Source organism: Cynocephalus volans, chromosome 10, assembly GCF_027409185.1.
Source record: "Cynocephalus volans isolate mCynVol1 chromosome 10, mCynVol1.pri, whole genome shotgun sequence".
Lineage (NCBI taxonomy): Eukaryota > Metazoa > Chordata > Mammalia > Dermoptera > Cynocephalidae > Cynocephalus > Cynocephalus volans.
In genome coordinates, this window is record NC_084469.1 from 130,887,965 (window position 1) to 130,902,906 (window position 14,942).

The following is a 14,942-nucleotide window of genomic DNA, read 5'->3' on the forward strand; positions in this document are numbered from 1 at the left end:
AATGAACTGAAATTCATACTATGTGAAGTAAAGAAAAGGGAAATTAGCAGAAGAATATTATTATTATTATTATTTTTCCCACTGGTAAGGGGATCACAGCCCTTGGCTCGGTGTCGTCTGCACCACGCTCAGCCAGTGAGCACACCGGCCATCCCTATGTAGGATCTGAACCTGCGGCCTCGGCGCTATCAGCACCATACTCTCCTGAGTGAGCCACGGGGCCGGCCCAAGAATATTACCCTTTATGAAATTTGGAACTATGTTTTAGTGTCTGGGTAACATTATATGATTAAATCATTCACTGAGTCATGGTAGAAAACTAGTTAAGATCTTCAGTGCTATCACTGTTCTGTATTAAAGCTCAACTGAGAACAATCTATATTTCAAAAGTAACCTTTAGGAATTAACTAAAAATTTTTTTAATGTACATTAAACAAATTCCTTATAAAGCTATTTATTGGGTACTGTTTTGTGTTTTGGTCAAAGTTCTTGCCAAGAAGAATTTAAAAAGTCAAAATGACTAACATATATACACTGCTGTGTTCCAACAGTGAACACATATATCTTTCAAAATGGAAAAGGAAAAAGAAAAAGCTGTTAGGAGTGTTTCTCATGGCAGGCTAGAAATTGACAAACTGCCAATCACAAAGGAGGAATATTTATTTTCTGAAGACAGTTTTTGCAGTCTTGAAGCACTATCATCAGACTCTGCACCACCTGTCAAAAATAAGCAATTTATATGTACACTAGCATTTCTGCCTCGAAGCTTGAATCCCTCTCTTTTACCACATTTCTAAACCTTTTGTAGTTCCAAATATTTTAAGTTGCCGTATTTTATATAGTAAATATTCCTTCTCATTTGAACTGTGGTCAGTCTATCCTTTCTTAAATAAACATTTATTGAGCACTTACATATGCCAAATATTGTACTAGACACTGACGTTGGAGATACAGTGATGGGGGGAAAAAAACCAAACACACCAGTCTCTACCCTCATTAAGCCTATAATCTAATGGAGAAGGAAGAAAATAAACAATGAGACAAACTTACAGGTTTCAAAAGTGCTATAAAGAACTGTAATGACTACTATGAAGTTCTTGCCTTAAAAAGGCACTCCCAAGGTAGTACTGGCAAAGCAGGACTGCAATGGAAACATCTAGACTTCTGGGACACACTAAGTTGATATTGTACTATGAGACAATTTATAACCACATCTATCTGGTACCTACTACTTACCCACTCACCTGCTCTCCCATTGGAGTTATCCATCTAGCTATCTCCAGGCCTAGCCATCAGTCTATCCATCTTTTATATGCCTTCAAAATTCTAGGGCAATAGCCAAATAAGACAAAAGTTCTAGAAAGCCAAAACATATAAGAGCTGTGAACAGCCAAAATGCTTAAGAAAGTCCATACTTGAAAGCTCACATTACTCAGAGAATCTTTGAGAGAGAGAGAGAGAGAGAGAGAGAGAGAGAGAGAGAGAGAGAGAGTGTGTGTGTGTGTGTGTGTGTGTGTGTGTGTGTGTGTGTGTGTGTGTGTGTGTGTGTGTGTGTGTGTGTGTGTGTGTGTGTGTGTGTGTGTGTGTGTGTGTACACGTGCGTGTTGTTTGTTTGGCTACTGGCTGGTAAGGGGATCTGAACCCTTGACCTTGGTGTTATAACACTGTGCTCTAACCAGCCTTCAGAGAGCAAGTCATAAGCTCTTTGCTTTTGTTTGAGGTACAGTTATGTTGAGTTCATTTATTTGATTTCCTATCCTATAGCAAAATATAGTGAGAGGTGGCTTGAAACCAGAATTTAGAGGGTTTTGAGTAGCAAGTTAAGTATGCATAATAATTAGTAAGTAACATGGAATCATTGAGGGTTCTCAACAGGGGAGCAACACGATCAAAATAATAAATTAAAAAAATAATTTTATGAGATATTTGTATACCCATGTTTATAGCAGCATTCTTCACAAAAGCCAACCCAGATGTCCATAACAAATAATACATAAACAAAATGAGGTATATACATGTAATAGAACATTATTCAGTCTTAAAAATAAAAGAAATCTTGCCACATGCTACAACATGGATGAACCTTAAGGATATTATGCTTTTTTGTGTGTGTGTGGCTGGCTGGTATGGGATCCAAACCCTTGACCTTAGTGTTGTGACACCGCGCTCTAACCAGCAGAGCTAACCAGCCAGTCCCAGGATATTATGCTAAGTAAAATAAGCCAGGGCTGGCTGGTTAATTCAGTTGGTTAGACGGTGGTGGCTGGTGACACCATGGACAAGGGTTCAGATCCCCAAACCGGCCAGCCGCCAAAAACCAAAAAAGAAACAAAAAAAACTCTGGATGTATCAAACTATTTCCTGAAAGGCTGCAACAAAATAAACTCTGAGCAGCCAGTATTTGAGTGTGTAGCTGAACTCTCACCAGCAGTGTGTGTCATTTAAAAAAATAAAATAAAATAAGCCACTCACAAAAGGATAAATGTATGAGTCCATTTCTATGAGGTCTCTAGAGTAGTCAAAGTCATAGAAACAGAAAGCAGAATATGAGTGCAGAGGGCTGGAGAAAGGAGAAATAAGAAAATTGTTTAATGAGTACAGAGTTTTAGCTTTGCAAGATGAAATCAAGTCCTGAAAATTGGCTGCACGACAATGTGAATGTACTTAACACTACTGATCTATAAATTTAAAAATGGTTAAGATGGTAAATTTTATGTTATGTGTATTTTACCACAATTAAAAATAAAAATATAAATTAATTTTAAAATAATTTTATGCTGGGATGTGAGATGGATTACAATAGAGAGAGAAATGGCCTGGGTAGATTTAACTGGACTCAAGAAAGATGAGACTATGAAGAACTCATCAGTAAGACACAGAGTTCTAGGCAGGAGTTACCTATCCTAAAATCCAGATGAAGCTAGAAAAACAAAGACAGATCTCTGACAAATAGCTTAATATTTGCATTGACCTTTATTTAGTCCTTTATTTTATTTTACAATACTTATTCTTCTTAATGTTATTTTCACTATATTAATTGTTGCTGCATAATACTTAAATACTTGTTGGCTAAAAAACTGACTTAAAAAATTGACTATGTTCCCTAGAAAAAAGATGAGCTATACATTTATTACAGGAAGATTTAAACAGTACATTATACTTTGTAACAATAAAACTGCACTAAAAGGTAGAGTCATCTTTGTTAAAATCCTTATGATAAGTTAATAATTGCATTATTCAGAGAAACTGCTCAGTCATTAAAGAGGCTAAACTTATGTTAGAGTGATTTACGTAATGACAAGTAATTATCTATAAACCCATTTTTAACTGAGTTGTTCCCTTATTGTTGAGTTTTAAGAATTCTTTGTATATTTTGGATACCAGTCCTTTATTTGATGTGTAGTGTGCAAAGACTTTTTTCCCAGTCTGTGGCTTATCTTTTCATATTCTTAACATTGTTTTTTGCAGAGCAGAAGTTTTTAATTTTAATAAAATTCAACTTGTCAATTTTCTCTCTATGGATAGTACTTTTGGTATTGTATGTAAGAAGTCATTACCAAACTTAAAGTGGATTTTTAAAAAGCATAACCCTACAAAGTCAGGGAGAACAGGGGAGGAGTAACTACAGCAAAATTTTAGAAGCTAGCCAGCAGACAGAGGAGTTGAATGACTTATCAGACTTAAGAAAAGCAGGGAGAGCCAAATCCCAGCCAAATCTTGTTGCAGAATCCCTAAGAGCCTAGGGGATTGGTGGCACCAGTTGCCTTTGGAAGAGGGAGTAAAGAATGCAGCTAAAATAAAGTGGACGGCTGAAAGTCTGTTTCAGCATTCCCCACACCGAGTGGCTAGTGACTTCCCACACTCATCCTAGCAAAAGATTCAGATCCACCCTCATCCCACCACACTGGGTGTGGGAGGCAGTGATGTCCTTAGTTCAGACTATAGAGACACTATTTATTTCCACCTGGTTGCTTTGGCACTGTAACTGGTATAACATCCTTTAAACACATGCTAAAAGTTCAGTTGCAAAACCATGACTAGAAATTTCCTTCACGCCTCCTACTGACCTACTTAGAACTAAAGATAGGAATCAGTTCATCTTTATTCTCTAGGCACAAAACATTCACCTTCTGAAAAAGTCTTTACATCTCATACAATTCCTGAGACAATCTCTCATAAATGTTTCCTTTGATCCAGTCCAAATTCTGAAAATCCTGATATCAGAGATCCTAGTTATTAATGACTGGAAGAATGGAAAATAAATCTGTTATAAAATAAAATTAAGCCTAATTAAACAGGAGTGGATACCGGGACCACTGGGCTGGAAAAAGATGAAAATAGGCAGCAAGTTATTTCCCAGAGACATCACCAATTTTTTATGAAGAGAGAAATTTTGAAGTGTTTCTTGAAAAGGGGTTGTGAAATAGAAAAATAAATCAGAAGAAACAAAAGAAACTCCAAAACAGGAATGATGAGTCAAGGATCCAGAAGAATCTGCCTTTGAAGAAGTCCCTAAAATTGATAAAGGAGACAAAGCAATTCCTAAAATCTACTGCTGTTTTACAAAAAAAAATTCAAATGAAAAACTCTGCTAATAAAAATATGGAGGCAATCTGCCAGTAATTGTTTGGGCCCACAGGAGAGAGGAGAAGACAGCTACAAAGTGAAGTTTTGGACTCTAGTCAAACCATTGAGGATTTCCTGACAAATGCAGTTACATTTTGATCAGATGAATCAAACCAATGTTTAGGTACACAGAAACAAAGGATTCTATAACCTAGCCTACTTTATTTCTTCTGTTTAGTAAAGTATTTGATATAGCTATGTGCTCAATTTAGTAATACTTGTTTGATTTTATATGTTATAAAAACCAAAATCTTCCTTTTACATGGAAAATAGTCAGTGTGAAGATGACTGAGACATTGTGAGCCAGAACAAAGGACAGAGATTTATATTTCCAAAAAGCAGAGTTTAAGAACACATTGTTCTTGCTAAACTTCACACTGCCCACAATGTTATTTGCTAAGGAATGGGCTCATGTTCTCTCCCTGGACTTCATTGTTTAGCTTTCACTTTCCAGAATGAAATACTTATAATTATCAGAAGCATCTAATGAGGTCTTGAAAATTCAAGGTGGGAGAAGGGAATAAACTTCTTCCTCCCTCTTACTCATTTAATAGTTAGCACTTTTTTTCAGCTCTACATAGTGGAACCAAATCAAAGTAGTAAAACAGAAAAAAAGGATGTTTCCCTCTAATATCAAATAAGTTTTGGGTTTAGAAAGTAAAGCCTCCCTTTACCAGAGAGCCACCAAAAAAAAAAAAAAGAAAGAAAAGAAAAGAAAAAGAAAAAGAAAGGGAAGTTTTTATGTAAAAATGAAGGATGAACTACAAAGAGATTCCACTACACACCCACCAGAATACTTAATATTAAAACGACTGACACCACCAATGTTGGTGAGGATATGGAGCAATAGAAACTCTCATGCATTGTTGGTGGGAATGTAAATTGGCACTTTTAAAGAATATCTGGCAGTTGCAGTTTCTTTTCTTTTCTTTTCTTTTTTTGGGGGCAGTTTCTTTAAAAACTAAACGTACACCTTTTACCCAGCAATTCCACTTCTGTGAATTTACCCAAGAGAAATGAAAATGAGACATGTACAAAAATTTTCACAGTAACTTTATTAATCCTAGCTCCAAACTGGAAATATTTCAGGTGACCATCAAATAGGAAACTCAATAAACAAATTGACATTTCCTTTGACAGAACTGAGATAAATTTAGGGACCAAAGAGCTAGCTCCAGGTGATTTTATATATATTATTTTATTTATTCTTGAAGTAGTTCTAAAGAATATAGTTGCTCAAGCATTATTATGTCCATTTAATAAAGAGGAAATAGGGTAATAGAGAAATTAAACTTATTTGAGATCACAAAGGCACTAATAGCACCTATAATAACATCTTGTGAACTTAGTATGCCAATTTTACAATCATTTTCTCATTTAATCCTCCTATAGTCTTCATTTTATACAGGCAAAAAAACGATGCCTATGGAAAACAAATAGCTTGGACAAAGTTTCAAAGCCCACCTTCCTAATTTCTGTCTTCTAACTCTCATAACTGAGGTCCAATTAGTCAATGGTTTTGTACATTTTTTTATGACAAGACACATAGATGTTCACATTTCCATGGGTGTAACCAAACTTATGTATAATTTCTGCTAACTACTTGTAATTCTACCACTTTTTTCTTTAAAAAGCACACTGAAGGCAAGTAAAAGTGAGATCATTAAAGGAACAACCTCGAATCTCCTTCCATCTATATTTTACAAAAAGCAAATCATTTGCAAATTTTGGTATTTCAAGTAAAATTAGAAACAAATTACTTTGCAGCATTAAGACTGAAAATCTCTGCACTAGCCTGGATCTTCTAAAACCTTTCCTTGTAGAGTATGCCATGGTCAAGTAGACTGACCATCTTACTGAAAAGGAAGGAGTGACACAACTCTTGCAGCCCCAAACTGCCCTCTCCACTTGTTTCTGAAGACCTATTTCAAACCTGACCAGCGGCCAGATGTCTTTAGCATATAAATATGCCAAAAGGAATGCAGCCCCCAAGTTTTAAAAAGGCCACAGTTACTGCGCTCTAAAAGACATTTTAGTGGATGATAAAATAGCAAAGCTTTTAGCAATACAGCTAAGTCATATCATCTTCTTCCTTCCTTCTTTCCCCACTCCCAAAATCCCAGGTTTCTACAGAAATTTTATAATACTTTGCTTTTTTCTCCAATAGCCAACGATATCAGCAGCACTACAGGTATCTATTCTCAGAAATTTTTTTTTTTTTTTTTTTTGCAGCTGGGCGGTACAGGGATCCGAACCCTTGAACAGAAATGATTTACAAGGAAGGGACTTAGCCTTTCTACTTTCTTCCGCCTAACAACTAGTTGGCAAATTTAGTTGCAATTTGTTCTTCTTTAACACATTGTTTCTCTTTCTCTTTCCTTTTCTATGGACCCTACCACCTAACTTTTTTTTTAAGTCAATGGTTAACAAACCATATAAATGGATCCATTTGAAAGAAAAATTTTTTAATATGGATTTAAGAGGCAAAATGATTATTTGCTTTATAAATTAAATTCTTATTTATGAAAAAAAAGTTTCTTTAAACATTGAGCTGTGTTGCACTTACGTAATTCAACATATATATAACCTTTCAGGAATAAACCTATAGGTAACACGAAGTCATTTCTACAATGTCTTGAATTTTTTTTAAAAAACAAACAAAAACAATACTCATAAATCAAATATAATTTTCAAAATATGTATACATAGTTGTCAGTTAAGATTTTTTAAGATATTATTCCTTGAGAACCTACTATGTGCTTGGTTCTGTTCAAGAGGCCTCATATACATTATCTTGGGCACACTGAGCTAAGTAACATCATCACTTTTTTATTGATGAGGACATGGGGGTTTATGGAGCTGAAAGGACTTGCTCAGAGCCTCACTTTGATTAGGTTACCTAGTTGGGATTCAAACCAAGGTCTGTCTGATTGCAGAGCTCAGCTCTTTCTACCACACCACAGAGAAGCTTTAATGTCTCATGGCCTTAAATGCCCAAGAAGGCCATTCAGCTTCTTGCTGCCTTTTGTGCTCCCTCCCATCGTGATTAGGGGCCTGGCTGTGCATTCAGATCAGAGAAGACTATAATAGTGAAAGGACATTATAAAAAGTCTCCTAATCTTGAACCTAATACCAGGCCTACCGGTACCACTTCATGAAGTCAGTGAAGAAAAAGTCTAAACATATAGTTATAGAACTAGGAGGAACATTAGAAATTATCCAATCCAACTTTTTATTTTGCAAAAGAGGAAACTGAGGTCAAGAGAAGCAAACTTGCCAGGGTCACATTGCTAGTTGATGCAGCCAGACCTATAATGCAGATCTCAGACTCTTTACATTATCCACAGTATAAGGAGTTTCCATCTAAGAAGACATTTAAAAATTTTCCTTTAACAAGATTTTTTTTCAATTGTAAAGTAATACGTGTTCATAGTGAAAAAAGTAATAATAACAGTACAGAAAGGTATGAAATTAAGAGTAGATGCTCCCTCTTTCCTTCTACTCTCTAGTCCCATTTCACTCTTCTACCCTCTAATCCCATTTCATTATCCAGGTTTCTTGTGTGCCTGTGCAAAATTTTCCTATACATGTACATGTAACATATGTATGAAATGATTTAAATATGGAATTCCAAAAATGAATCTCTTATCTCAGATTTATGTTTTCCTCTGTATAATTTAGTTAACAGAGTCATGTAATATTGTAACACGTCCTTAAGTTTGTAAAGCTGTAAGTATGGTATTCTTGTTAAGTACAGCTCACCTGTTTTCCAGATCCGGCATGCTTAGGTTTCTAGCAGCAAAGCACATTTTGAGAGGGATGACCTTCCTGTCCTTGGTGCTGTTCTGGTGTTTTGGAGAACCAGAGTCTTCACTGCCACTAAAGCTTGGTGACTGGGGAGCTGCACCTTCCCATGGCAGATCTGATACCAGTGATGGCTTCTTGATATATGGTGTTACTTCTCGGATGAACTTGACTATGAATAAAAATCAAAGAAGGTGGTTAGTATTTTTGTTTTCTATGAAAAATGACAACGGAAACACTCACATACATGCAATAGCTAGAACAAATTGCAAAACTAAGTTAAAGAGCCATGAATCCCTTGGAGATAGATTCAGCACCTCCTGAGATAATGCCATCTAGCTTTAGGTGCCTCTTGACATTTAGGAACTTGACATTTCTACCCATTGTTCTGCTGTCTACTGAAGCCATATAAAATAAACTTAACCTCTTCCACATGAGAACCCTTCAAATATCTGAAGACAGATTATATATATCTCTCTCTTCTTTGTACTAAGTATTTCTAGTTCGATTTGATTGACTTGAATTAACATTTATTAGCTACCTACCCAGTGTCAGGCAATAGGCTAGCCACTGAAGATACAAGGGCAAATGATACATAGATTCTGCCCTCATGGAATGCCCAGCCTAGTAGGAGAGACAGCTATGTAAACAGATCATTACAGTTCTGAAAAAAAGTGCAAAAATAAAGTATATTCAAGATAAAGTATGATTTTATAAGTGCAAAGAAGACTCAACTCATCGCCTTGCTTGTTCAGAATACTCTATTTCCATTAATGTAGCCCAAAATTAAAAATATAGCTTTTAGTGAATAGGAAGCTTTTTCTTTTCAAGTTCAATTTTAAGACTAATATAAAATACTTCTTTTTTTTCCTCAGTCATGACTAGCAACTATTGTCATCTGAGGCATGGTGTTCTTCTTTCAAAAACTAGATAAATTAAAGATTACTAACATCTTTAATAGCATTAAAAATACAAATAAATATTTGGACATAGATGAACCAGTCATCATTACCTCTGCTAACATCAATACATGTTATATCAGCATTCTATCTTCCTTTCAAATCCCAGTGTGATAAGTCATTAGAGTAGCATCGTGAAAATTGAGAAACTAAAAAGACATGATCATTGTCAATGTTTGTCAATATTATAATACCTGATATTAATATTCTACAGCATCAAAAACCTTATAAGCCTCTGAAACTTTTAGATATGTTTCTAAAAACATAGCTAAGAGTCTTTAAAACAGTTTCTCTTTTGAATGGGTAATACGTGCACATAAAACAAAACTCAAAAGGTATAAAAAGTTTTATAATAAGAGTCCAGATTTCTAGCTGCCTCGCTCCCATCCCTAGAGACAACCACCACTGTCCAGAGAGATACTAGATACGCTAAGCATATGTAAAAATAGACACATACACTTGTGTATATATATGTATACACATATATTTCACTCTATGGTAGTATATTATTCTTACTGTTCTGCACCTTTTTTTTTTTTTACTTAATAATATCCATAATAGTCTTTTGTAAGCCTACCAGTCAACAGCTCATTCTATAGCATGATGTGGTAAAAGAGATGCCTTTGGAATCAGACAGACCTGGTTCAAATCCTAACTATGCTTGCTATTTCAATGCTATGGGACCTCACTTGACCATTCTGGAGTCCTCATCTATAGAATGGGAGTAATACTAAACACATAAAAATTCCAGGCACATAGTAAAATTTAATAAATAGTGGGTGCCATTCTTTTTCCTTCCCTAAATTAGAAAGTTAGAGAAGAGTTAAAAAAATTTAAACAAGAATCAGTAGAAGAGGTGAAGTTACTTTCTTACAAGTTATTAAACAAGATCTGCTGAAATTAAGCATACTAGAAAATATAACAATTCTAATTTAGATATAGTTTATGTAGTGTTTGTATAGTGTGTGTGTTCCACATAGTTATAATACGTGGTTTTCTGGGTGGAGAGAAAAGCTGGTAGTCTCAGATCACCCAAGAGATTTTTCATCCTCAAATAATGAGCAGGGGTGCAGCCAATATATCCCCGGAGCAGCTGACTCAGGCATTTCAATACATATTTTAGCTCTGTGCTTTCAAGACAGGATTAGATCATAAGAACTTTGGCAGAAATAGGCTTTTTAAACATGTAAGGCAGTATACCAACTATTGGGCTATGAAAAGGGGAAATTAAAGACATTCTAAATGACTACTCTTGAATATTATACTGGATAGGAAAGAAGTCTTAATGATCTACTCAGAAGTTCATTAAATCACACAGTAGTATCGCTGAACTGATTACTACATCAATACTAAAACACAGACCTACACATGCAATCTATGGATCACCTTATTATAAGAGCAATGAGTCTCACCTGAGTTGACAGCAATGCAGCCCATTCCCACATCTAATTAGCCATCCATAATGGCTGAAAAACTGAATAAACATCTGTTTCTAATTTACCTGAGATTTGGGAAAGGTGGAAAGTTAACAGTCTTCTGTTCTAGTCTTATGTTAAGACCTCCCCAGTTGCCAAAGGGCCTTAACCTGGACTTCTGGCTGGATAAACGGAGCCCTTACATCCCCACATGGCTTTCAGTTCAACTCAGAACCCAGGATATATTTCAGAATTATTTCATTTTTCCTGATAAAGATTATCCTCAAAATATTTAAACACTAATGTTTATAAATTGTTGTAGGCATTTAGATGCTGGAGATAATTTTCTTTCATGCACAGATCATTCTTACTGAAAGTGACGGGGGCTTCCTCTCACCCCAAAAGCATCTCTGCACCCCTTCTCCTCTTTAGAGTGACAAAAACATATACATGTACTGTACACACACCTGTTCAGGTGTCTGGAAATTTTTTCATCAAAATATCAATAGTGCTTATATATAGGTGTAGGACTGTACTTAATTTTTTTCTTTATATATTATATATTTGAAATTTTTGAATCCATATCATGTACACAAACAAAAAAACTTAAGAAATGATGAAAACATACTGAAACCTTGCTCAAACTTTAAACATAAAACTACCTTATAAACTGAAATCTTGTTGAGACTTCAAAAACTATAATGCACTGGATGGGATCCAAGATTCAACTGATTCTTACTGAATTCCAAGCTGTAATGAATAAAGTTACAAGGAGTTCCATATTTGGGATATTAAGCAGTCTCTGATTTTAAACTGAATTCTATTTATGTGGCTGTCTAAAGCTTATACAAAAGATACTTCATGGTCCATAGTATAGTATAGAATAGTATAGTATAGAATAGTATAGTATAGTATAGATAGTATAGTATAGTATAGTATAGTATAGTATAGATAGAATAGTATAGTATAGAATAGTATAGTATAGTATAGATAGTATAGTATAGTATAGTATAGTATAGATAGTATAGTATAGTATAGTATAGTATAGTATAGATAGTATAGTATAGTATAGTATAGTATAGATAGTATAGTATAGTATAGTATAGTATAGTATAGTATAGATAGTATAGTATAGTATAGTATAGTATAGATAGTATAGTATAGTATAGTATAGTATAGATAGTATAGTATAGTATAGTATACTATAGTATAGTATAGTATAGTATAGTATAGTATAGTATAGTATAGTATAGTATAGTATAGTATGAGGAAGAGGACATTCCACTATTAAATGGCTGGGAGAAGAGAAGAAACAGCAAAAGAGATGGAACCCATGAGAGACAAGTACTCAATAAATATTTTACTGGCCTAAAATAGTACAAAGTTTATCCAAACCAAAAAAGCTTTGCCTTGGCCTAACTAACCCTGAATTGGCTCCTCCCTCATTTACCATTCCTTAGGGGGGGAAGTTTATGCTTGCTATTCTATATTCTCCTTTCACTCAGTCTCTTCTGAATAAGACTGCATTCTAAAGAGTCACCAGTGTTTTCTTACTCACCCTATCCAAAGGCCCTCAGTCCTTATTCTCAACCATTCCAATATCTATGACAATGTACTCTATCAACTGTTTTTTATTCCTCCTTTCTAGTCACTGATTTTTTGGTTCTTTTTCTCCTCCAATCCCTGCAAGGTAGGTGTTCCCCAAGGCTCTGGTTTTAGCACTTTCTTCTCACTTAATCCTCTTTCTCCTGGAAATTTTCAATGCTAGATCTCTAAATCTAACATAGATCTCTAGATCCAGTATCTCTTGTTGGCCCCAGTTTCTTCTGCCTGGGTGCTGTCCCCATCCTTCAAATTCAGCATATCCAAATGTGAACTAATCTTTATTATCCTGAATCCCCTTCTTCTGTGTTCACTGTTTTAGTTTTCAGGATTAGTATCAGCATCTTTCTAGCCACCCAGGATCTAAACCGGTATTACAGTAAGCCTGGTGTAAAGTCTAACAATCTGTATTTTACTAAAAGTTGCCTGGGTGGTTGATTCTCATGCTCAGTCAACGTTTGGGAACTGCTTCTAAACCTTTGCAGACTATTTCCTCTCCCGAGCCCCCACATCCAATCAGGTGTCAAACCATCCCACCTCTAAAACTATTCTCTAATCTACTCATTCCCCTCAATTCCCACTGCCAACATGCCTCCAGATAACCCAGACCACCATGGTAATGGCCTTTTTTTTTTTTTTTGTAATTGTGGTAGAATATACACAACATAAAATTTACCATTTAAACCATTTTTTACATGTACAGTTCAGTGGCATTAAGTACACTCACATTGTTATGCAACCATCACCACCATTCATACTCAGAACTTTTTCATTTTCCCAAACTGAAACTCTCAACCCATTAAACAATAACTCCCTGTTCCCTCCTCTCTCCAGCCCCTGGCAACCACTGTTCTACTTTCTATCTTTATGAATTTGACTATTCTAAGTAACTCATACAGGTGGAATCATGAAATAGTTGTCCCTTTGTATCATTAATGGCCTCTTAACTGATCTTCTTGCCCAGACTTCTCTCATTCTTTTACACAAGTTTACCAGATTGATTGTCCTAAACCCCAACTCGTATCAGGCCACTCCCTATTTCTAAGAGCCTATATGGTTTCCTACTGCCTAAGGAATGCAGTCCAGTCTTTAGCGTAAATTCGTCTTTCCCACTGCTTCATCTCCTCTGTCCTCTCAAGTATCTTACTCACTACTCAAACTGCTTGCACAGGAAGCCTCCAAGGATTTCAACCATAAGCACAGGCCACCACAAATCACTGAAATACTTACAAAAAGGTATATTCTGACCTTTCCTAGATGTGTCTTTATTCATTCCCTCATCTCTTCATTTCAATGTGTCCAAATACAACCCATTTTCCAAAGCACGTCTCAAATTCCACTTCTACTGATCGTAATGCAAAAGTAATGGGAACTTACTAAGATACAGTAGGGGCAAACCAATAATTCTACATATCCAATGAGACTATATCCACACAACTCTAAGAACAGTTGTAGAAGTGGTAGCTAATAAGTTCAAACTCACAATACCACGATATTTGAAGAAACTTAGTACAGCAGCTGATGTGCCCCTGATATTGGTCAGACAGAGAAATTTCCTCCTTATAGGTCTGAAAGAGAAGAAAATTCCTGGTACTGTATGTTAGCCCTAGAGAAACAGCAGTTTAAAGCTGTCATACTGGTGCCAGGGTCTTTCGTTTTAGTTCTTTCATTCTTCCCCCCCCCCACCCCCAGCCCCTTCTCATTCGTTCTTTTTTCCCTGGCCCCATTTCTACTACTCTCACAATCAGCCTGAAGGGCATTTACAGTGAGCAAAGTCGCTAACAAACTTTATCTTTCTCTGTCTATGTAGAGGCTTCTGAGAAAAGCACAATGTTCTGAAAACAGTCACATCAGCTAATCCTTGTGCAAGATGTCACTCAATGCTGTTTCTATGACATGGTTATAGACTACATGGGTTTTGAGATAGCATTTAAGATTTATCGCTTAGGACCATTCTAGAGCCAAGAAGTCAAACAAGAATAGGAAGATACCCATTCTGCTTCTTAAAGCCGAAACCATTAAGGCATTCCAAACCACTCACCAGAACCAAGTTCTGGTCTTTTTCCTTTCTTGAGCTGTTTGCGAACAGCCATTAATGCTCTGGAGAGAAGGTTAATATTTATTGGTTAGCTTCATCCTTTTCTCTCAGATAATTAAACAGGAAAATACAAAAAAAAAAAAAAGATGATAAATGCAAAAATTCCTAATTCCACCATATTTCCTACCAGACTTTTTAGTCCTATACTTAACACAGGAACAAACATTTTCCCATGTTTTACAAACTCTTTGTAATTATAAGCATCATTTTAAAATAGCTATATAGAGTTCCAGTCAAGATAGCAGAATAGACAGTCCCCAGTGTCACTCGCTCCCACAAATCAACCAATTTACAACTATAAAAAAGCAACAACAGCCAAGCTGGGGCCACTAGAGCTCAGGGGAAGAGGAGGAGAGACCTACAGAGTGCATGAAGGCATGAGAAGCCATGATGAGAGAAAGAAAAAATTGCTCCCATCACTTTGTGCTGCAGCCGCTT

The 14,942-nt window shown here is 35.7% G+C and overlaps 1 protein-coding gene across 2 annotated transcripts in view; it reads right to left on the reverse strand.

Annotated features, from left to right (window-relative positions):
- SNTB2 (syntrophin beta 2) overlaps positions 1–14,942 on the reverse strand; it is a 94,458-nt gene that overhangs the window by 41,336 nt on the left and 38,180 nt on the right. For both annotated transcript variants that reach the window (XM_063112369.1, XM_063112370.1), the window contains exon 2: positions 8,389–8,602. In XM_063112369.1, coding sequence (XP_062968439.1) covers positions 8,389–8,602 — 214 coding nt within the window. The remainder of the gene's footprint in view (positions 1–8,388; positions 8,603–14,942) is intronic.